Consider the following 25,233-nt stretch of genomic DNA (forward strand, 5'->3'; position numbering starts at 1 on the left):
ATAGAGCTAGGGGTGGTTGCACTTGAGTACAAATTTAGCTATCATACTCAAGGACATCTTCTATGAGGAAGTTATATTTGAGCAGAGAGACCTGAGTTATATGGAGAGGTAGGCTCTGGTGGAATAATGTTCTAGGAGGAGAAAGAGCTAGCATAAAGTTGAGGCAGGAACAATCTTGAGACATACTTGGAAGTAGCAAGAAGGCCTGGGTTGATGGACCAGAGTGAGCATGGGAAGTAGAGTAGTTGATGAGACCCATGGAATAGATAGGTTTGGATTGTAGAGGACATCGTAGGCCACTGGATTGTATTATGAATGGGATGGACATCCAGTGAGGGATTTGAATATGGCTGGATGGCATAAGTTGATTTGTTTTTGCAAGTTTTGACTGGCTACTATATCAAGAATAGATTGAAGGAAGAAAGGGGCCACGGCCTGGAGACCATTTAAGCTTTAGCAGCTGTGTATGTGGGAGATGATGAGGGCTAGGACCACAGTGGGATTGATGTTGGTAGTAAGGTTTTCTCTTGAAGCCTGTTTTGAAAATAAAGTCAACAGGATTTGCTGATGGATTGTATAAGACGTTAGAGGAAAAAGAGGAATCAGAATGATTCCTGGGTATCTGGACTGAAAATTTTTGCATAAGGGATTCAGTTTATTGAGATTGATGTTTCAGATATGTTAAGTTCAAAATGCCTGATAGATGTCAACTGGTATTGTCTAGAAGGCAACAGATATACAAACCAGGAGCTTAGGGAGAAGTTGAGCTAGAGGTGTACATTTTGGGGCTGTAAGTGTATAAATGTCATTTAAAGTCATGAGTTTGGATGAGATAAATTTGGGTAATGTAGAGGGAGGAGTAGGTCCTAGAGCATTACAACATTTAGGAGTCAGAAAGAGCAGGAGCAAAAGACAGAAGCAACTGCCAGTATCCAAAGTGCAGATTCCTAGCAAATTGGTAGAGACAGGGTTTTAAGAATGAGAGAACTGTCAACAATGTCAAATACAGTGGAGAGGAAAAGCAAGTGGTGGTAGAGATGTATCAGTGGATTTGGACAGATGGATGGAAATCTCTTTTTGTCTGTCTCTCTGTCTCTATGTATATACACATATACATATATCCATAGAAACATAAAATGAGTAATATTATTACAGTAACTTCTTTAATCATATTTTTTTGCAGACTTAAAAAAAACTATTGAATTGTGGTTTGACAATGTGTTAGTTGTTTCAGAATAATTCAGAAATTCACATATTTGTGGGCTACCTTGTGCCATGTATTTCTGGAGACAGCAAAGACATTACAGGGAAAGTACACATTTTTATTAGAATTTTATTATAATACTTGGTTTGAATTGAATATGTTTTCATTTATTTTGATCTCCTTTGACAACAATTCATAGGCGATGTGGGTACAATGTTTTTCCTATTAGAACTCAACTATTTTTACAACATATGATATATCAAATTGTATGTTCTACACCTGAAACCAGTGTAATGTCACATTTCAATTATATCTCAAAAAATCACAAGAAGAAAGACCTCACTAACCTGACAATACAGAATCAGAATAATTTTAGAGTTTTAAAGTTAAAGGAGGTAAAAGACAGAGAGGGGTCTTACTATTTGAAATAGAAAAGCTATTTGTGTAATAAGAAGGGCATTGGTTTTGAACTTAGCTCCATGATTTGCTATTTGTTCTTCTATGAGTTTGTGGAGTCTCCATGTTCCACTCTATAAAATGGAGATAAATGCCACTTGTTTTATATGGTGGAGAGGATTGAGCAAGACAACGTATATAAAACACATAGTGCATGCCTGACAGGGAATACAAATTCACATCATATTGGTTGCTCTCCTTTTCATGCCTGAACCCTTAAAGCTAGAGGAGCAGAGCCAGGACCAGAGTCCTAGTGTCCTGACTTCATTTTTAAACTTGCTTTCTTTCCACTAGTTGTTGACTTTGCTCACATTTTTGGAAACTCCGAATATCTCCAGTGAACATCATGATCATGGGTGGAACAGAAGGAAGAGAGGCGTCTTGCTGCCTCTGTCTTGATTCTGCGCTCATAGTCATTGGGGCTCTCACATGAGAACAATCTAAAAATGGTCATAAAGAGGTTACCCTGTCCCTCAAGGATTTCTCATGAAATATGGACATCAGTGGTCACTTGTGTTGGGAAATTCAAATAATAATCAGTGTGTAATAGTCAGTGTTTCAAGCTTGCTGGTCTCCCATAGCACTTGTGGGAGTGCCGGAGCTAGCCTTTTTGCACTTATTCACAAGGGGGTGGTGCCTGAGTGGCTCATTTGGTTGAGCATTTGCCTCTTGATTTTGGCTCAGGTCATGATCTTGGGGTCATGGGATCGAACCCCGTGTCAGGCTCTGTGCTTAGTGGGGAGTCTTCTTAAGTTTCTCCCTCTTTCCTTGGGAGAGATTCTCCTCTCTCTTTTCCTCTCTCCTCTCCCTCTACCCCTCCCCACTCTAAAATAAATAAATAATATATTAAAAAGAAAAAGATGCACTGCTGATATAACTGAGTTGAAATCAAGCCAACCTGGGTCTGCAAGGTGGGATGGCTCCTGTGATGATACCATGTTGAGTGGCTATGAAGTTATTTCTCTCAGGGCAAACATGGTTGCAAAACTGTTAGAAAAATTTCTTCCTTAGGATGTCTAGCATTAATTTTTTTAAAAAAATGAAATCTTGAACCCTAGTGTCATCATTTATAAAATCTAGGTAGTAATACCTCTCTCTCAGGATGGCAGTGAGGAGTCACAACAATAAAACTGAAATGCCTTACCCATATTAGGTATTCAGTAAATAATAGTTATTCCATTTCATCTAAAGGGACAAGGTTGAATTTGAAGGCTGGAAGATAGGAGAGTTCATGGTCGTGGGTTTCCCCCCGTTTATGTAGCAACTGTATTCTTTATAGGAGCATTGATGGGATTAGCTTAAGACGATTTTCCATCAGGAAAGAGCTGTGTAACTTTGTCTGTTTTACTACTATCCATGCTGACAAGCAACATGGTTTACTGAGTCACAGTGTTGCATCTGGTCACTCCTCTCCTTAGGATGCTTGTTGGGGTGGGTGAGGGATGGGAGTAGCCTGCGACTACTGCCACCTTTTCTATTTTCTTGTTCCTAAACCAGAGCTTTGGGTGTGGTCTCTGATAAAGTGGAGGCAGCAGTGGGTGTGGGGTCACTGCTGTGGGTCAGGCCGTCCCCATGTGCTTCTGATATTCCCTCTGAGGTAAGTGGAGCCACATTTCTTTCCTGGCAGCTGCAGAGCCTGAGCGTCAGCAGAGAGCTTTGAAGTTTCCTGGGGAGAAAAGGCATTCTATAAAGAGCAGAAATTATTATTGCTTCCTGACTTTGGTGAGTTAGCAATGGTCTGGTGAATTTGGAAAGCAGCAGTTGGCCTCAGATTCAATTGTCTTGACTTATTTTTAATCAAAAATGAAAACGCCTCTTAGTTAAATATGATTAGCAAAAACAAACAAAATAATATAGGCAAACAAACCCGTTTTTTTTTTTTTTATCAGAGCTGTATATTTGGGAATCAGAAGTAAATAAAAGCAAATGAAAAATGGTTGTGATTTCATAAGTCTCTCATGCAGCCAGAATTTAAATAATACTAAATTCGTTGGCATGCTTTTTCAGTGCATCCTCAGAATTTGTTTTTAACCCCTCTTCTTTTTGAGTAGGAGATGGGGATTGGGGTGGGGATTGTTTGTTTTAAGCCTGATCCAAATTCAGCCTTCCAACTTTTCTCCTTAACTCTTAGTGCCTGACTATCCTCCCACCTCCCCCTCTTTTTCTGTCCCCTCTTCCTCCTCCTCCTCTTCCTCTTTATTCTGCATATTTCTTTCTCTCTGTGAGATGGCTGTCTTCCTAGCTGCATGCACAATGCAGTTTTATTGCTTTTTGCTGGCAAGAGTTATCATGTGTAGATATGGGCATTATGAATATGAATTTTATATGGGCTTTTAACTGACTTAAAGAAGACAGTGCAAATAGCTGGTGTAGCCTGCATGCTTGACTAGAGCATCAATATTACCCACCACTTATCAGGCTTTTGTTGTATATAAATCACTGTGTTAGGTAGATGGGATGTTTGAAAATATTCAAGATGTTGAGTACTTGCAAAGGTGTATCACAAAGGATGCAAACCATGGTTCTCCTCACTGGAGTGATTAGGAGAGGAAGTCTTGATGTAGGAGTGGTATTCGCTTGTATCTTGAAGGGCGTATAGGCCTCGAGAGGTGGAGAGGAGGAGGAAGGCTATTCCAGGCAGAGGGAATGCAGAAAGTCATGAAGGTTGAGGATCCAGAAGTGGACTGGGGGACAGAGAACAGACACACTAAACCACAGCAGAATCAGAGTTAGGAGCTGGGAAATTGAGTAGAGAATAGTGAGTCGGGAAATGAGAGACTTGAGGGGCAGCAGTAGAGAGAATTTCTGGGAAAAGGAGACTCTAATTTAAATTAGAGATCAAAGATTCAGGGAGAATGGAGAATCTTTTCAAAGATTAGAAAATTGGGCAGAGGTGGAATTAAAAGATATCCTTACATTAAAGGCAGGATTGGGAAGGGGATGAAGGGCTATCTTCCCTTCCTGATCTCAGACATCGGTCTCTTCTTCCCACCTTCAGGTTGGTAGTGATTCCAAGGTCTCTTGAGGACAGTTTAGCCTAGTGATTAAGCACATGGATTTTGTTAATCCTGGGTCTACCAATAATGGCTCCTTGACCTGCAGCAAATTGACCTCTCTGTGCTTCACTTGCTCATCAGCAAAATGGGAGAAAATAGTATCAGCACCAGGGTTGTTGAGAACATGAAGAGTCAAAGCATACGAAGTGCTCAGGCACTCCCTGGGCATTGATTGTTATGACTGAAACTCTTCTTTGCTGCAATTTCTCCTGGAAACTGGACTTTGGAGGTGTGGCACACACCCTACTCAGGGATGCTCTGCTCTGTTGTGTTCGTTTCTAGGTAACATTAAAAGAAAGTATGTCGGTTAGGGTTTGGCTGAAATATGGTGACACCATGAACAGCTTGTAAGGTCACTAGTGGACTGAGAAAGTATCACTTATTTTCTGCCGGCGGAATGCTGAACCTCTTGTCTACAGTTCTAAGGGTAAAGGAAATTAGATTCAGTGACTGAGAGTACTAGGTGCTTTCTGATACCTCAGCTCATTTAGTCCTTATCATTCCCCCATGAGAAAGGAATCATTATTCTCACTTTGCAGACAGGGACACAAATTGAGAACCATTAGGCTACATGTCTCCAGGCAAATAGCTAGTTAGTGACTCCTGAACGACGTCTTCTGTGATGAAAACATTAAAAACATTGCTTCGTCCCCCTCCCTCCAAGAAAACCAGGGATTTTTCTCTTGAAATACTAGAGGACCTGGGTGATTGTTCATCATGTGTTCCTAACCTCCCCCCTCATGATTATGGTTCCTGAATCTCTAGTGATCACAGCAAGTGGCAGATGTGAAATGTCCTTGGGGTAGTGGCAAACCACTCCGAACAACTTAGACTGTGTGTTCATAAATTAAGGGCATAGATGTCAACACTGATGCCTATGGGATGGAGAAACCAGATTTCCTCAGGAGGTAAACTGGAGTGTGAGGGTACAGTTTGTGAAACTGCACCAATGAGCCAGATTCTTCTGAGGACTAGTTTATCCTGAAGATTTTTTTAAGAGCAAGGAAAAGTTTTTTGGTACACTAGTTAGTGCCCAATTTAGATGGGGAAAATAGGCTCCCTGCCTGCACCCTCACCCTTTGGTAGTTTGGGCTCCCAATTGGGCACCAGACTTGGAAGATCCTTTGTTGATTCTTCATTAGCTGTCAGGGAACTACTTTCTGCCTGCCTATCACTGGCATTTACATGGAGGAGGGAGAGGATCTGGGTGTCTGCGGCTACCCTTCTGGGGATTCATGTCACATTTGTCTGAGTAGAGAGTGAAGAAGCTCACGGTCCCATCTGCAGTTTAGCTCTGGGGTTTGCCCCCCTGCCATCCACCTTCCTGTAGAGAAGGGCGGGGGTGAACCCAGTTGGAGTGTGATTCTGGGAAGGTGGTGTCTGGTGGTGTCCTTCCCTCAGTCCTCAAAGTTAGTCATTGGTAATGTCCTTTCATACATGGAGTCAGCCTTAAAGCCAACGTGTAAGGCACCTAAGTATCACTGTATGCTGTAAAACTCTGGCCAGCTACTCCCTGTTCAAGCTCATAAGTTGAAGAGTTTTCCCTAAAATGTCTGTTCTTAGGTTTTGACAGGAATTTTTAGTTAAGGCAAGGTAATTTTTTTCCTTTCTTTCTTTTCTTTTTTTTTCTTTTTTTTTTTGAGAAAGTGAGAGGGAGAGTGAGGCAGGGCTTAATCTCATGACCAGAGACAAGATCATGACCCAAGTCGAAATTAGGAGTTGGGCCAACTGAGCCACTCAGGTGCCCCAGGTCAAGGTGATTTTTAATTCCAAATGTGTTTATTTGAATGGAAAACATATGTCCAAAGAAAAATAAAGAGCTACCAAAAGGCATCATGTGAAAGCTGTGTTTTCTACTCAACCATTGCTCAGACCATTAATTTCCCACTTGTGAGGTCATAGCTTCTTTTACTTAGTAATATGCATTTAAGGATCCTCCATGTCTTTTCATGGCTTGGTAGTTCAGTTCTTTTTAGTGATGAATATTCCGTTGTCTGGATGTATCACAGTTTATCTGTCATTCACCTACCGATGGGAATCCCGGTTGCTTCCAATTTTGGCAATTATGAATAAAACTGCTATAAGCACTTTTGTGTAGGTTTCATGTGGATAAAAGTTTTCAACTCACTTGGGTAAATACCAGTGAGTACAATTGCTGGATCATGTAGTAAGAGTTAGTTTTGTTAGAAACTGCCAAATTGTCTTTCAAAATGACTGTACCATTTTGCATTCCCACCAGCAATAATTGAGAATTCTTGCCAGCATTTGGTATTGTTATTATTTTGAATTTTGGCAATTCAGGTAAGTGTATGGTGGTATTTCGTGGTTTTAATTTACATTCCCCTGATGACATACAATGCAGAGAATCTTTTCCTATGTATATGCCACATGAACATCTACTTTGATGAGGTATGTCTTAAGGTATTTGACCCATTTTTAAATTGGGTTATTTTCTTAATTTTGAGTTTTAAGAATTCTTTTTTTCTTTTTTTTTCCTTTTTAAAAATTTGAATTCTATTAGCCAATGTATAGTAGTACGTCATTAGTTCAGTTTTAAGAATTCTTTGTGTATTTTGAATAATAGTCCTTTGGCCAATGTGTCTTTTGTATGTCTGTTATCCTGTGTTATATATTTAAGTCTCTGATCCATTTTGAGTTTGTTTTTTGTGAGGAGTGTAAAGTCTGTGCCTAAATTTATTTTTTCTCCTGTTGATGTCCAGTTGTTCCATCATCATTTGTTGAAAAGATAATCTTTCCTACCTTGTATTACCTTTGCTCTTTTGTTAAAGATGAGTTGACTATATTTATCTGTGTGTATATATGTATGTGTATATATTTGATATAAATATATAGTTTTATAAAACTAAATATATATAGTTTTTTCAGTATGGTTCCTGAGTTTTGTGTCCTATATAAAAAAAAAGATCTTATCTAGGTGGCTCAGTTGGTTAAATGATTTCTGCTCATGCCATGATCTAAGGTCATGAAATTGAGCCCTACATTAGGCTCCTCATTCAGCAGGGAGTCTGCTAGGGATCCTTTCTCTCCCTCTCCTACCACCCTCCCACCCTGCGCTTAGGCTCTCTCTCTCTCTCAAATAAATAAATAAATCTTACAAAAAAGATCTTTTAGTTATTTTATGGTGTCATGTTTTCATATTTTTGAATTGAGTGGTATTAAGCATGGTTTTGGATTGATTGGCAGTTTGAGAAATCATTTTTCAGTTGTGCATTTGTAAAGAATTCATCAAACTTAAGTCCTTCTGAGAATGTATACTTTTCTTTTTTTTTAATATTTTATTTATTTATTCATGAGAGACACAGAGAGAAAGAGAGAGGAACAGACATAGGCAGAGGGAGAAGCAGGCTCCATGCAGGGAGCGGGACGTGGGACTCGATCCCAGGTCTCCAGGATCACACCCTGGACTGAAGGCAGCGCTAAACCTCTGAGCCTCCTAGGCTGCCATGAGAATGTATACTTTATTAATCTGTTTCTCTTCCTATGCCTATGGTTTTTTTTTTTTTTTTGCCTATGGTTTTCATTTAGTGGAAAATAATTTTTTGTTAGAGCCATCCAAACATGAAATTGGCTACTTCTTGAGTTCATCTCTGTCCCTGAAAATGTTCAAATTGATACTGTCTCATGAATACTGGAAAGGGACTCTTTCCTGACCTCTCCTGACCTTCAGTGTGTCGCTCCCAGCGCCATGGTGCCCTCCAGGAAGTTCTTCGTCGGGGGGAACTGGAAGATGAACGGGCGCAAGAAGAACCTGGGGGAGCTCATCACCACCCTGAACGCCGCCAAGGTGCCGGCCGACACCGAAGTGGTTTGTGCACCTCCCACTGCCTACATCGACTTCGCTCGGCAGAAGCTAGATGCCAAGATTGCTGTGGCTGCACAGAACTGCTACAAAGTGACTAACGGGGCCTTTACTGGGGAGATCAGCCCTGGCATGATCAAAGACTGCGGAGCCACATGGGTAGTCCTGGGGCACTCAGAAAGAAGGCATGTCTTTGGGGAGTCAGATGAGCTGATTGGACAGAAAGTGGCCCACGCCCTGGCAGAGGGACTTGGAGTAATTGCCTGCATTGGGGAGAAGCTAGATGAGAGGGAAGCTGGCATCACTGAGAAGGTTGTTTTCGAGCAAACCAAGGTCATCGCAGATAACGTGAAGGACTGGAGCAAGGTTGTCCTGGCCTATGAGCCTGTATGGGCCATTGGGACTGGCAAGACTGCAACACCCCAACAGGCCCAGGAAGTACATGAAAAGCTCCGGGGATGGCTCAAGTCCAACGTCTCTGATGCAGTGGCTCAGAGCACCCGTATCATTTACGGAGGTTCTGTGCCTGGAGCAACCTGCAAAGAGCTGGCAAGCCAGCCTGATGTGGATGGCTTCCTCGTGGGCGGGGCTGCCCTCAAGCCTGAGTTTGTGGATATCATCAACGCCAAACAATAAACCCATCCATCTCCCCTATTCCTGCTAAGCCAGGGACTAGGTAGCTCAGAAGCTCAGTAACTGTGCTCCTACCCCCACCCCCACCCTGCACATGCTTCTGATGGTGTCACCTGCCCCCTTCGTGGCCAAACTATACCTCTTCCTTACGTTTACACCTTACCCTGTAACGGTTGGGACCAGGCCAATCCCTTCTCCACTTACTGTAATGGTTGGAACTTAGCATGTCACCAAGGTGACTTCTCCTTGGCTGAGAGGTGGAAGGGGTGGGATTTGCCTATGGGCCCCCTCAGTCCCCAGTGAGGGCAGGAGAAAGAAGCCGTCCTCCTCTCCCATCTCGCTCCATGAGGCCAAGGGCTGAGAGAAAAGCCCTGTCCTCCCCTCAGAGGCCAGGGGTGCTGCTCTCTCCCATGGTGCCAACACCTCTGTGTGTTGTGTATGTGAGCAATCCCACATGTGGGGGGAAATAAACACCTGGCACTGAAAAAAAAAAGTCTTTAAAATCCACAATGCACTTTGGACTAGCCACATTTCAAATGCACTGTAGTCACAAGTAACCTGTGGCTACTGGCTAGCACATTGGATATCAGAGGTGTAGATATAAGACCCATTCCAGTGGTGAGTCTTGTTTCTAAAGTCATTCTTAGGATAGCCCAGTAAATGGGTCAAGACCGTTTATAATATGGCCAAGTGTGGATGAGTGGAGATTGCTCAGGGCTGAAGAAAGGAGACCTGAGCTCTCTTCTTTATACCTTACCAATTAGCAGAGCATGGACTTTGCTCTACTTCTCTATTTCCTTTTTTTCATTTTTATGAAAATGATATTTATTTTACTGATATTTATTTTACTCATCTTGCAGAACTGTTGTGAGGCTCAAAAGAGATAAAAGGTGTGAAGGTGCTCTAACGAGTCGAAAGCACATTAATCGTGATGTCATTGCTTAAGCGGGCAACCACTCAGTGGTGGCTCTGTTCCCAGTTCTGCCACAGGCTTGTCGAACAGCCTTAATCTCTTTTATGACTCAGTTTTTCCAACTGTTAAGCAGAATATGTTCGAAAATCCTTTGAAGTGAATGATATAATGGTAATAGACAAAATAAATTGTAATGGTGTAGTTTCTGGGTGGCCCATCACAATTCCTCATCCTCCAAACATTTCATACTATAAGTGAGACATGTAAAGAGTAGACATTCAAGTATAGATGTCAGATTGAACAAACTCTGGATTATGGGCTGCTTTGCTTCAAATTCCAGCTTTGTCCTATGCTAATTGTGTGACATAGTTTCCATACCTGTGAACTGGGGATCTTAATAGTACTTCCATCATAAATACTCTATGAAGTCTAAAGAACCAATTCACATGAGCCTGGAACATAGTAAGCCTCAGTAAGTACATACTAGTATCAATGTTATAGATACTGCCGAGAGATGGTACTTTATAGTCTGTTAGTTTCTTGTGGCTGCTGTAACAACTTGCTGCAAACTTGATGGCTTACAACAACAAATATCTGTTCTCTTATGGTTCTGAATGTCAGAACTCCAGAATCCATATCATTGGACTAAAACTAAGGATTGGCTGGGCTGTGCTCCCTTGGGAGACTTTCAGGGAGAATCCATTTCTTTCCTCCTCCCCCCTTTTTTTTAGCTTCTAGAGCTCCATTTTTGTATTATTTGTTTTTCAGCCCCTTCTGTCATCAAAAGTATCAGTGTAGCGTCTTCAAATTTTAAGGACTGGTCTGTGCTGGGCCTAGGATTAGCATCAGACAGAAAGGTACTGCGGTCATACCTTGTACTTTAGGGTTAATGCTACCAGGGGAGAAATGCTTTTGAATCGTGTTTCTAAGATGGTCTCAAGAATGAAAATGCTACCTTCATGCACTACTGCTACAGATACCAGTGAAAAAGAGCTTTGTGGTTTATCTGCTTTCTAAAATCCAGTTGCTAGATGAGAGCAGTTCTATAGTGTTGCTCTGCCTCATGGAATAAAAATACTTTCAGACCACAGTAATTTCATGTTGGAGGAGAGAAGTAAACTGTTCTATTTAATCCTTCCTTTTGAAGTGAAGGCTTTCTGTCCAGTGTCTTTTTTTTTGTATCTTCCTCAAGCGCTCATTGAGAGTGTCTGAGATAACACCTAACGTGATTATTGACGGTGCTTCAAATATTTGAAGGTAGTCATGTCCTCACTAAATCTTATCTTTTTTTAAAAAAAAATCTTATCTTTTATAGATTTAATAACTCTTGTTTATTTCAACTAACACCTTTGGCCACCTGCTTTATGCCAAGCAATAGGTTAAGACTTAGTGTAGAGTAAGAAAGATGGAATAATAATAGGGGATACAGTATGATCTGTCCTAATAGAGGGACTCACTGCATATTTGTAGGTGGATCAAGGAACATGTCACAGAATAGATGACTCTGGGGCTAGGTGTTGAAACATGAGTAGGAGTCTATAGAAGGACAAATAAAGTAAAGACATTTTAGATAGAGAAAAGCATAGAACATGGTGTTCAAACCCATACATGGAGAAGATAACAGGTTTTACTTCTGAGTATATTCTTCAACAAGAGGTACCTTTTCAATAATTTTAAAGTAGCTTGTTGACATGATGGTAATGTAATGATAAGGCTTTGATGAAAAGACATTAGAGAAAACAAAGAGAAAATCTCACAATAAGACACATAGAGAAGGTGTTTGTATGTTCTGTCTGCCAAGAAGCAGATGTCAAGATGTGGTTAGATAAGCAAGAAATTGCTTGGGAGAGAAGCAGAAGGAGCCAGGGAGGCCTTCAGATCATGATGCAACTTTTCCACCTGTGAAGGACAGAGGGTAGGAAGGAAGATTCAGCAGGAAGAGTCTCTTACTGCAGCACACTTTCAAGAAAGATTTGGCTAGCCTGATGGGGAGACCTCAAGACAAAGTTGTCCATTAGAGGAGAGCTGCATCCTTTCCAAATGAGTCTGCTTTAGAACCCTCACCCTGCTCAGACTGAGAGCAGCTCTCGGAGACTGTGGCCTCTGCATGAATGAGGTAGTGGATTTGGAGGAGCAGCACCAGGGGATCTAGTCACTTACATCTCTGCAGCAGGAGATCCGAGTGGCACACTTTCATGATTTCATAGAGGGTTACACCTATGAGCAATGATTCAGGCCTTACCCATTTGGTCAGCACCTCACACTCTATCAGATTCTGCATTTGATGGTAGAACTGGTTTACAGTTTTTCTCTTTCTTTCTTCTTTCTTTCTTTCTTTCTTTCTTTCTTTCTTTCTTTCTTTCTTTCTTCTTTCTTTCTTTCTTTCTTTCTTTCTTTCTTTCTTTCTTTCTTTCTTTCTTCTTTCTTTCTTTTTTAATTATTTGAGAGAGAGAGAAAGAGAGCAGGGTGAGGGGCAGAAAGAAAAAGAAAGAGAGTCCTAATCAGACTGCACTGAGCATGGAGCATGATATCAAGCAGGCTCAATATCATGACCCTAAGATTGTGACCTGGGCTGAAACCAAGAGTTGGATGCCTAACCGACTTCACCACCCAGGCATCCCCTGATTTGCAGTTCTAATCATATCCATGGGAAGTTCAAAGAGTTTGGTATGTTTGAATTATAGAATACACATAAAGGAGTGACAAGAAATAGGATTGACCATGGAGAAAAGCTTAATGGGCTTGGAAGCTATGCTAAGGAGTTTGGACTTTATCTTATGGACAAGGGGGTTTAAAGCAGAGGAGCAACTTTATATTTGATTTTTCATAAGATTATCTTGCTTATAGTGATAGAAGTGGATTGAACTGACTCAAGGCAGAAACAAGGAGATCAGTTGGGAAGCTTTTGCAATAGTTCAAGCAATGGATGTAGAAAGTAAGTCAGGGTGGATGGAGAGAAATGAGTGAATTTATTATAAAAATTGACAGGATTGAGGAATCAACTGTCAATAGTGGCATAGGTGGTTCAGAGGTGATATTCAGGTTTCTAAGTTGGAAAGGGGGATGAATAGATTGTGTTATTAACCAATATAGTACACAATGGAAGAGAAACAGATGGGGTAAGAGGAGAGAAGTAAGTTTTAGACACATTGAATTACAGGTCCTACCAACTGTGTTTCCTGATATGGTTTCTAGACTCTTTATGATAGTGGTTGTTCTCCTCTTGGATACACTCCAATGTATATCTCAAATGTGTTGTGGATCACAATAAATCCAGTCCTGGATGTGATCAGAGCTCAAGGGAATGACAGCTACATTTTCTTTTAATGCAGCCTAAGACTGCATTAGCTCTTTTGGCAGCAGGCTCAGGCTGGGGGCTTATTTTGAGGTTGTCATCCACTTAAGCCTTGAAGTGTTTTTCACATGAACTGTTTTCAAGACAACAGTTTCTTTTTCTTTTCCTTTGTTTTAAATTTTATTTTATTGAAGTATAATTAATGTTATATTAGTTTTAGGTGTACAACATATTAATTCAACAGTTCTACATATTACTCAGTACTCACCATAAGTGTAGTTGCCATCTGTCAGCATACAAAGCTATTACAGTATTGTTGACTATATTCCCTATGCTATACTTTTCATCTCCATGACAACAACCAGACTCTTAAATACAGAGAACAGACTGATGGTTACCAGAGGGGAGGTTGGGTGGGGGTGGGGGGATGGGTGAAATAAATAAAGAGGATTAAGAGGTACAAACTTCCAGTTATCAAATAAATAGTTCAGGACTATTCTTTATTTTGCACTTGTTTTTTTTTTTTTTAAGTTAGGTACAATATTTTTCATTTGTCTCATTAAGTTTTATGTTGTGAGCTTGGATACATTATTATTTAGCCTTTTAACAATTATTTTAAAATGTTGATTCTCTTGGTCTTTCTATTTGTTTTACCTCCAAACTTTGTGATATCTTTGTATTTATTCTAACCATTAATAGAAACAGAACAGGACTCATAGAGAGCTTCATACCACTTAAGACCTCTTTCTTATTTGACAGACCTCTACTGGTCAACTGTCTTTGGGAATATCTATTTAACTAACCGCATTTATCTATTATGATTTTAAGAATATTAAGATAGACATTGCCAATGCATTGTTGAACTCAGATGTTCCTTGTCTCCAGAATTTCCTTGGCCTGCTATTTTAGTGGCCCCATCAGAAGGCCTGACTTGTCTGTAATAAGCCTGAGGTAGTACTCAGTACTTACTGCTTTCTTTGTTAAGTTCAGAAACCATCTGTTTAGACATGTACTTCCTGAGGTTTAATGTCAGACCATGAGGATGTCATTTTCATAATCTTCTTTTGTCTGTTTCTGAAAATAAGAACTTTTGACCTTTTCAAGTCTTTTGACTGTTACCTCAGTCTGCTATACTTCCCCTGTCCCCGGGTTAGTGTCTTAGTTGTCATTCAGGCAGGTTCCTTTGGGATTCAGCATAATATAGTGATGAAGAATGCAGTTAACCTGCTCAGACAGGAATCCTGGCTGTGAAGCTTTGGCGACTTATTTACCCCTCTTAACTCCGGTTCCTTATCTGTGCAATATGGCTGCTAATAGTACCTATCAGATTAAGTTGTTATGAAGATTGAAGAGGTAAAGGACTTAGAGCAGTGCTTGCCATGTAGTGGGTACTCAGTAAATTTAGCTTTGTTATTACTTAGGATGTCATCAGTTTGGATCTGATACCCTTCTTTTCTTAACTATTTCTTCACCCTGTCTTCTCTCTGATTCCTTGTCAACCATGGTATTCTCTTCTTTAGAGTGTGAAGACTATTCTTTTTGATAAAGAAAATGAAGTTTTAACTGTGGAAATAAACCAATGGAATGTAGATTTTAATCAGATAACTTGGTTTTCTCTTTGCTTCTATGGTGCAAAATTATTTATTGACCTATTTTCTTTCATTAGAATAGCTTTTTACTTGAATATATGTTGGAACTAAAATCTCTCCTTTTGTTTTTGTCTGTTGGGAATTTTTTAGGTTTGCAAAAGTTGTACAACTCTGGGAGACATTACTGAGTGCCCAGGAGCACGTATAAATGGGAGTGTCTGTTCCCACATCTCTAAAATGAGGACCCTGGAAGATTTTAATATGTAACAAGTCTATAGATTGGTTGGCATTCCACTCTAAGGTCTAGCTATGGGGAAAACTTTAGTCTGTTGGGAGTTTTTTAGGGAGAAAAATAGCAGGGCTCTAGAAACTGGAAGTTTTTTTCATAAAGTCTGGGAGTATCCTGACATTAAAGGCTTCTTACGTCCCATAGCACCTCTTTCAAGTAGAATCAATAATACTGTGGTTGCTTCTGTAAACTGATTTGAAACAATTGATTCTGTGGAGCTCAGAATTAGATTCTTTGAGTTCTCAGTATGTGAAACCATTCTGTGTGAGATCTCTGTAAAACCACCTATTCTAAGCAAAATTGTTTCCATTTTGTGAAAAAACAAATGGTTTTGTCCATGAATAAGACAGTCAAGTTTTTTGTGTCTAAGCCTTATGGAAGGGATAAGCTTGTCAAATTAAAACCTGACTGGACAATAGTTAAAGCAGTAAAAATAGATTTTATTCATGACTATTGCAATAAGTGAAAAGGGATCTCAGAATAGGTCTCTCTATTTGGGCTCAATTCCAAATATAAATCCCTTGGGCAAATGGGGATTTATAGCCAAGGAGCACAGTAGGTTGGTGGATAGAAAATTTCTAAGAGAAAACACCAGGAATAAGGCAGGAGTTCTGTTAAACTGACTTAGCATTATTCTTGCTGAAGAATAGATGACAAAGATAGAGGATGAGGAATTTAGAGATTGAGAGTGGAGATTCTAAGTGGATTTAGCAGCATTCTTGCTAAAATTGGGCTTTCGAAGACATGCTCAGGGATGGGGCCCTCTTGAAAAAGGTGACCCAGAGAAGCCTGACTAAAATTTGGTCAAGGGGCTGGGGGGCATTGCATCAAGCTCTGTAAGAATACTCTTTTGTCTCAAGACAGTTTTGATGAATTATTCCTTTTCCCATTCCCTTTAATTGCATTCAATTTAGGGCTTGTGCAATCTGATCACAATGGAGGAAAGCTGGCTAGGGAGGATTCTTTAATTGGTGAACCATTCATGAGATGAGCTAAGGATTCTTTCTTTTCTTTCTTTCTTTCTTTCTTTCTTTCTTTCTTTCTTTCTTTCTTTCTTTCTTTCTTTCTTTCTTCTTTCTCTTTCTTTCTTTCTTTCTTTCTCTCTCTCTCTCTCTCTCTCTCTCTCTCTCTCTCTCTCTCTTTGGATTTCCCCTGCATCCACAACCACCTTCTTCCTGCATGATTTTTGTGGCTGCTGCTTTGAACAAAAGCTCAGGAGAAATCCTTGGAAAATTAGACTTTTAGGTCTAAACTGAACTACCAAGTTTCAAGGTAAGATAAGAGACATTAGAAGGAAAACTTATGGAGACTTAAAATATTTCCTGTTTTCACATGGAGGCTTGATTTCAAGAAGGATATCAAATACTTTTTCTTTTGGAGAAATAAAGAAGTGGTACTTTTATTTTTATTTTTTTTAATTTTTTTTAAATTTTTTATTTATTTATGATAGTCACATAGAGAGAGAGAGAGAGAGAGGCAGAGACACAGGCAGAGGGAGAAGCAGGCTCCATGCACCGGGAGCCCGACGTGGGATTCGATCCCGGGTCTCCAGGATCGCGCCCTGGGCCAAAGGCAGGCGCCAAACCGCTGCGCCACCCAAGGATCCCAAGAAGTGGTACTTTTAAAAAATCTCTTCCTAAGTCTTATTCAAGGGCCTCAAGAGAAGTGGAATGTAATAGGTACAGTAACAGTTTGTTTAGCTAAGTATGCAGGTCCATTTTCTTACTTCCACACTCTGTGCTGCAATGGTTAGACCCCTTTCCCCCAACCCCCCAGCTAGGTATATTATTAGTGCTTCTTCAGAACCCAGACAGCAACTCTTCCCCATGCTGCTTTATGTAACTGGAATTATAAAACTCTTTGAAATGTATCATTTTGGCCAAACCCACCTCTGCTCAGTGGAATCCCACAGACACCTTTTTACTCTCTCCTTTTAGTTCTCTAGAGGAATCATCATGGTGGCGTTCATTAAAAATGGGTTTTTGTCATTTCTAGGCTTGGATGGGAGCCAGCTATTGCCTGGAAAACCTTTGAACTACAAAAAACTTAAGCAGCTGTTGGAGCTGATTCCTAGAAAATTTGAAAATGAGCTTCTATTTCATAGTACCTGAAAATAATGTATGTGTGTATGTGTATATGTTTATTAATCTGACATTTTTTGTTTTAATTTGAATGGAAAGGGAACTTTTATTTATTTTTTTTATTTTTTATTTTTTTTGAAAGGGAACTTTTAGAAGGAGAAAGAGCAGCATCTTTTCCCAACCTCCACCCTGCTCATTTTTTAGTTCCTTAAAAAATCCAGAGAACTCTGGCTTGTGTGTCTTTGTGTCTGGTCCTCAGATACGTGGTGGTAAAAGAGAACAGCCCTGTTTGCTGTTGAGGAGGAAGTGAGGGTTAGGGAACTTGAGAGGCACTTCCCCTTGGTTCTCTAGAGCCTCCTGAACAATTGTCTGGCTCCTCAGTTCTTATTTATAAGTCTAAATGGCAAAATACATGGAGTGAATTTTTCCATTTGTTTAAGAACTGATTAATAAAATACCACCAGACAGCTCATTTTTCTCCTGAACTTCTCTGCATGGAAAGTACTGATCTAAGTCTACTCTTCTTTTTTCCTTAACCCATAAGAAATGTCAAATAAAATGGATAAATAGCAATGATTCATATCCATTATGTATTACTATTGAGTTAGAGTTAAAACTTGGGGGCTTATTTATTTTAGAGTCTGAAGTAGATCATTTATCATTCTCTACTAACCCTTTTCATAGTAATCTCAGTAGGCCTCTGTCTATTACACACCAGTGGGGTATGTAGTTCAGCAAGTCAGAGAAAATCACATATGCAGATGTCATTGTGGATTGTCTAATCAAGATATTTAAATGGCAAACATCCAGGCAGAAAAGCAAAAACTAACCAGATAAATTAAGAAAAAAACCAACTCCTCAATCCAGAGAATAATAAATGATTAATGCACAGTGTACTTAGGCAAAAGACTGTTCCAGTTTTAGATTTGACTTTGGTCTTTTGTTATCCTTCTTCTGCTTCTTTTATCTTACAAAAGCTATTCTCAGACCGTCAAATAACCTGGTCACTGGATTTCATGACCCATCCTTGAGTATAGTCTTCCATGAACACCTTTATAGAAGATGGGTGTCATTTAATTGACTCTCATGGAGCCAGACTGTTAAACAGGGGCCAGTTCAGTATGATCCCATAGCCTGGTACATGCATCAAAGTAGTGGCTCTAAAGTTGGATGCCTTCAGTCAGGTTCAGGTAGTCCTCAATAAGCTCTGGACATCAGAGAGATGTCAGCTGTATTGAAAAGTTAACATTAATTCATTTTTATATATTAAAGATACAGTATTTAAATGCACATTTATGTAAATACATGAATACTCTTCCATATAGTGAGTTAAACTCCTAATATATAGATATAATTTACAGATATAGATATAATTTACAGCCAATAGTTTTTAAACCATGTTTCATTGAGCCTATGGACTCCACAGAAGGGCCCCAAAGGAGCCACTTTATGGGCTGGAGGAGACCTTGAGAGGGTGAGCTTCTAGGCATTTCTACCACAGCTGATCTATGCCCTCTTTTATTTGTTTCTACTGGGGGTGTGATGAAGTTAGGTTGAAAGAGTTCTCTAGCTCAAATTGTAAGAAACTGCAAAGATTTAAAAAGTCATTCTGATGTGAGCTACCAATTTGTTCCACTGAGGATATTGATGAAGATTTTTGTGTCAAGATGGTTATGGTAAAGATCCTTTTTTGACCCTGGTCTTGCTACTCTTTCTCTCTTTTTCCATGACCTTCTCTGTTGCTATCTCACACCTCTGTTGTGCAAATATTTTATTCTGTAGAAACTTTTGAATACCTGAAGCAACTCTCTGTCTACATGCTTTGTAAAACCACCCAACTCCTTTATCCAGAATGTTTCTAATAGAAATAGATGATAATCAGACTCCCAACCTTGTGGTAATGCCTTAATTGGGATATTTACAGCTTTCTGTTTACTTCTAGTATTATCATCTTTTGTTCAGACTGTATTTACTTATGTTCTTGATTATAAAAATACTAAATAGCAATTGTGGAAAAGTTGGAAGTATAGAAAGCATAATAGACTGTCTGTAGAATATACCTTGATGTTACCTCTTCGGTTCTATTGGTGTTACTTTGACTCTGAAGAACATTTCTCTTCACTTACTGAATTTACTTCTCGAATTCTCTTTCTTGATTGTTGCCTGAACCACATTATTTATTTTTTTTACATAATTCTCCTTTTTCTTTGAAGTTTTAGATCAGACATGAAGTTCTCCCATGTATGAGTTGATCCTCTCGTTAGCTCTGGTTTACATTACTTTTTTACTTGTCTATGATTAACCTCTTCAATACTTTGGCTTTAGTCAAGGAAGTGACTTTTCTTTTAAATCTCCACCCATCCCTCATTCCCTTGAATAGTGTGCACTGTCTTCTGGATGTTTTGATTAGTCTTTTATCCCTCACTTGACAAATCATTTCACTCTCACTTTTCAAATCTCTTTTGAGAGTTTTTTTTTTTTAATTAAAAGTACTGCTGAAAAGGGTGCCTTGCTGGCTCAGTTAGTTAAGCATCTGCCTTTGGCTTTCAAGGTCCTGGGATAGAGCCCCACATGAGGCTCTCTGCTCATCAGGGAGTCTGCTTCTACCTTTCCCTCCCCCGCCCCCCCGCTCATGCTGTCTCTCTCTCTCTCTCAAATAAATAAATAAAATCTTAAAAGTAGTGCTAAAAAAATTTTTTTTCCCTTTCTAATTTAATTTGTGGTTTTTGTTTCATATACTTTGCTTCCCAAATGTTTTGAGGTCCATTAAGACAAACAAACAAAACAACAATTTGCATGAAGTTGCAGAAGGGTTTATGGGTAGATTGGAGACTAGGTTCTTACAAGTCCAAATTTTAGTTCTATGATCTCTCTTCAATGATGGTGTCTCTCATTACTCTCTTAATAGAAAACTAATAAGATCCGAGGATGAAATTTTCATTAATCCTAAATAGTACTGACTCATAAACATTCAGATAATTCATTATGGTTTCCTTTCAGAAGAGAGTAGAACAAAGTGGTCAGAATGAATAGTGGACTGCCTCATTTCTCATGAAATGTACTCTTTTCACTTATCTGAGTGTTTTCCATTCTTTGGGAATATACAAATGATGAAATATTTTCAACTTTTTTGGCATCTTAAGAGTTAGGACTTCCTTGATCCCTCCTTTTAAAACAGAAACTCACCATCACCCTGGCCATTCAGACAACAGTTTTTACAGACAAAAGTTCTTCCATGGCATTTTTTACATTTTGCTTTTTTATTTGTTTATTCTTGGGTCTTCTCCATCCCCCATACCTCCCCACCTGAATTTAAGCACCATAGGGCAGGGTTATTTGTTCATTGCTCTGTCCCATTCCCCTTCCTCTCCATTCCCTCAGACAGTGGCAAGCTTATAGTGGTTACCCCTAAGGATTTTTGTGGGGAAAAAATCAGCAAATGAATTGGTTAAGCCTCAGAATAAAATGAAGCAGTAAAATAATATTGTTATTACCACTTAACAAATGGAAGAATCAGTTTACCTCAGCTTTTTGGCAAAAGTCTCAGGACTCAGTCTTCTTTTCCTCCTGTAAGCAACTAAGTTTTGCAACTGATGAAAAGATTCAGTGACATACCTAATTCATGGAAATACCATGAAGTTCATTTTACAACTCTAACTCTAGATCCGGATGTTTGATAAAAACACTACTTAGGACTACAGGACATGTAAATTTGGTCAGGTTCTTTAGCCAAATGACAACTATGAGAAAATAGAACACATACCCCGTACTTTAGAGCAGTGTCTGACAGCTGCATCAGACCTAACCAGCCTGTCAGCACTTACACTTACACTGGTCTACTTGCTTTGAGATCGTTGGCAGCACTTGTCATGCCAAGAGCTTGGAAAATGAAGTGTCCCTATGGGAATAAACTGGTTAATTTGCTTTTGCTCCAGCTGGTTAGAAGCTCCATTACCTGCCAAGTTTGTGTGATGTGGTTGTCATTGTCCTTTTGCTCCGTATCTACAGTTTGGCTGCACTATTGTGTGTAAGACTATTACTATTAATAACCACAGTGAGTGCATTATTCTGAACCAGAATCATTTTTATTTTATCACAATAAGGATTTGCTTTTGTCCTGAAATGTTAGGTAGATCTTAATGCCAATCATCCAAGGGCTAACTTGTCTATACTGATCAAGATGTCTGATAAACCTCCACTTTATCTTCTCACTTTTTTATTGGTTTTGGGGATGTTCTAGTTTAATCGTACAGTTTTAGTTTAAAAGCAATATTTGGTAAGTGAGAAGTATTATAGAAGAAAAAAATCAATAAGAAGTATTAGAGAAGGAAGAAATCAACATTATAATGCCAATAATGAAAATTTACTTTTTAATAGTGAAACTTTTGCTTTGGAAGTATGTTGCCTATTCTGTGGAAGAAAAGAAGGATGTGACATATGACTATATATAGTAGCATTCACAGTTACTTCCTATTGGTGGCGAAATCTGGTAGGATTTCCTGTGTTAAACTGAGAAGAGTCAACAGAAAAAGATTATGAGGACTCTTTCTATTGCGTAAATTTCTAAGAATCAAGGGAATGAACATGTTTAGTCCCGGACTAATATTCAGAAGTAATAAGACTCACTAAAATTGTGCTAGGTCAGATAATGATGTATATCCCTTTTATGTTCTGGTACTTTGCCAACGTAGGTGTACACACAGACCCATACTTTCATACTCCTCTTATGTCCAGATATTCACAAAATCCTCCCCATTACACCTTTCCCAGATGCAGTTCCATTTCTCCCTCTTAGAATGAGTGAACCCTGAAAAACTGTGGTGGTGCATGGAGGGAAATGTACTGACATAGCTATAAGTTCTAGATCTCAGCTTTGGGTCCTGGCCTCTTTAATAAACTCACTGTGTGAGCCAATAAATTCTTCTTAGCTTTAGTATTGTTATTATAAACTGAGTTGATAATCTTTGTTGTACCAACCTCACAAGGTTGCTGGAGAGTCAGATGAGATAGCATACGTAAAAACTGAGAATTATAGAGGATTGTGTACACAAAAATATCATGGTTGTTTGGAGTACCATAGTGCAGTCTGATCAATGAAGGACGGCAGAGAGAGGAAATTCATATTGCCTCTTAGGGGTTCAGGGCAACATCCAGGAATCCCAACAGTCACTTTCCCTACCTTGGGAGATCCCTACTGAGGGAGCACATGTTATGAAACAATAGCCAAATGAGAAACTAAATACCATGTGTGATGGTTAATTTTATGTGTTAACTTGATTAGTTTAAGGGTTTTGGTAAATATCATTTCTTTGTGTATTTGTGAGGCTGTCTCAGGAAGAGATTAGATTTTGAATCTGTAGATTGAGTAAAATATTGCCCTTACTAATGTGAGTGGGGATCATTCAATCCATTGAGGGCCTGAATAGGACACAAAGAGAGGAAGAGCAAATTTGTTTTCCACTTGTGCTGAGATATCGATTTTCTCCAGCCCTTGGACATTGGCTTTCCTGGTTCTCAGACTTTCAGACTCCAACTGAGAGTTATACTGTTGCTTCCCTTCTGCTTCTCAGGCTTTCAGACTTGGACTGAATCATGCTCCCAGTTTTCCTGGTTCTCTAGATTGTAGATGGCAGGTTATGGGACTTCTTGACCTCCATAACTTTGTGAACTAATTCCTATGATAAATCTCCTCTTATATATGGCTCTTATTATATCCTATCCATTCCATTTCTCTGGAGAACCCTGGCTAAATTACCACTTTATTAATGTTTGATAAGCATCCAATAATTTCATTTCATAAAAGTTGTATTGGAAAACAGGTTAAGCTCTAGGCCTAAGGGAGGCTTCCTACTTCCCTTGAATATAAAGGCCCCCTATAGTTATAAACAGAGAATGACGAAGGAAAGATGGCATAGAGGTGAAGTGAGGTGGGGAGTGAGAGTGAGCAGGTGAGCCAACTAGTTCTAACCATGAGGGAAAGAGTCCTAAAGCCTGGCCATGGTCAGCATAACACATGGAAGCAGGAAAACATGCAAGGGCCCCTGCTTTTTTGTTTGTTGTTGTCTGTCTTTATTTTATTTTGCTATTTTATTTAAATTCAGTTAATTAACATAAAATTTATTATTGATTTCAGAAGTAGAGGTCAGTGAGTGATTCATCAGTCTCATGTAATACCCAGTGCTCATTACATCCTTGCCTTCCTTAATGTCCATCACCCAGTTACCCTGTTCCCCTATCCACCTCCCCTCCAGTGACCTCAGTTTGTTTTCTATGATTAAAAGTCCCTTATGGTATGTCTCCCTCTCTTTCATCTTGTTTTACATTTTCCTCTCTTCCCCCATGATCCTCTGTTTGGCTTCTTAAATTCCACATATGAGTGAGATCATATGATAATTGTCTTTCTCTGACTGACTTATTTTGTTTAGCATAATAGCCTCTAGTTCCATCCATGTCATTGCAAATGGCAAGATTTCATTTTTTGATGGCTGAGTAGTATTCCATTGTATATACACCACATCTTCTTTATCCATTCATATGTTGATGGTCTTCTGAGGGCCCCTGCTTCTAAGACACAATCACTCCCTGTGCCTTGGTCTCAGATAGATTAGATGAATGATTTCTCCTCTCTCGGAGTTGGAGGTGAGGGGTAGCACAGGCAGGGTTGGCAGAGGTATGGAAGTGTGTGACGAAGAAGCAGGATTTCCTTCTTTAGTTGTGTCTGCTCAAGGAAGAAGACCTATTCCACCACAAAGGTGCATAGTAAGGGAAGGAGAAAGAGCCGTGTGATGATAAGAGGCTCATTACCATACACCAGAGGATATATTAGTTTATGACCCTAGCAGTTTGGTACCTCATCAGTGCCATAACCCTGGACTACCAGAGAAGAAAATCTAGGAAGAAGGTGAAGATGGGTGTGTGTGTGTTCATGTGTGTAGGACAGTGTGCTTTCTTCCTCTTGCCTGAAAATGATGCATGAATGAAACTTTCCTAGTTCTTACTTAGGAATTATGTCCACTGTCTTGTGTTTTCATCTTATAAATAGATAGACTGCAGGTGCTACCCCTGTAGATATGGTGAGAGTGTCTTTCTCAGGGTCTATGACATGACTTAAGACAATGTGGATTTTTTCCTGTTCTTCTTTTTAAGTCCTCAGAGACAAATTGAAGAAATGAGACTAAAGACAACAAGGCGTCTTAAAAATGGAAAGATTATGTGTTCAGTTTTGGTTTCTTCATTCAAAGTTGGCTAATATTAGGGGTGTAGGCATCTCATTCATATAGATGGAAGGACAGAAATGACTGTATCCCATCAGTGAGTTCTTAATTTTTGCTTATTTTGGACTTTTTAAAAGGTTAAACATGTTAATTACCTCCAGATTGCAAATTTAGTTTTTTAAAACAAAATCTGAGGGGACTAAAATAGGATATGTTCTGTTTTCTATAGTAAATTTTGTTAAATGGAAAACCTTGTGAAACTTTCTGATGAAACAACATCTAATGCCTTTACACTATTGATTCCAAATGTTCTGTGGTGTCTCATGACTTCACAACTAATTCCATCCATTTTATGTAGACTATGCATAAAAGCTTCGAACCCTGGAAATGATTGAGTGTGCCACAAAGAGATTTAGACCAGCATCTTTTGAGAAAAATATAGGTCTTGAGCTCTGAAATTTTAATTCATTAATTTTTAAAAATGTAACAGACAATACTGTTATTTATAGGGTAGCTTCAGCCCAGCTCTTTGTTTGCTTAGAATCTTGAATGAGGCCCTGCACACAGTAGATACTCAGTGAAAAATGGACCCAGCCATCAGTTGATGATACTACTTTGCATTGGCACCTCCCTTTTGTTCATCTTTCTGTATTTTTTTTTTAGAGGAATAAATTACACTAAAA

At 39.3% G+C, this 25,233-nt stretch overlaps 1 protein-coding gene and 1 long non-coding RNA gene across 2 annotated transcripts in view; both read left to right on the top strand.

Annotated features, from left to right (window-relative positions):
• The first annotated feature begins 3,304 nt into the window (after window positions 1-3,304).
• The window catches only part of LOC121496483, a 324,318-nt gene continuing 302,389 nt past the window's right edge, over window positions 3,305-25,233 (top strand). Inside the window, exon 1 of the long non-coding RNA XR_005989250.1 lies at window positions 3,305-3,382. This is a non-coding gene — a long non-coding RNA (uncharacterized LOC121496483). The remainder of the gene's footprint in view (window positions 3,383-25,233) is intronic.
• On the top strand, window positions 8,397-9,662 carry LOC121496482 (triosephosphate isomerase-like). The gene has a single exon (XM_041764823.1). It carries the CDS (start codon window positions 8,423-8,425, stop codon window positions 9,170-9,172), a length of 750 nt encoding a protein of 249 aa, XP_041620757.1. The 5' UTR covers window positions 8,397-8,422; the 3' UTR covers window positions 9,173-9,662.

The sequence above is a fragment of the Vulpes lagopus genome, chromosome 8, assembly GCF_018345385.1.
Source record: "Vulpes lagopus strain Blue_001 chromosome 8, ASM1834538v1, whole genome shotgun sequence".
Classification (NCBI taxonomy): domain Eukaryota; kingdom Metazoa; phylum Chordata; class Mammalia; order Carnivora; family Canidae; genus Vulpes; species Vulpes lagopus.

Coding starts and splice junctions, on each gene's coding strand:
- LOC121496482 (XM_041764823.1), top strand. CDS start 8,423: ATGGTGCCCTCCAGGAAGTTCTTCGTCGGGGGGAACTGGAAGATGAAC.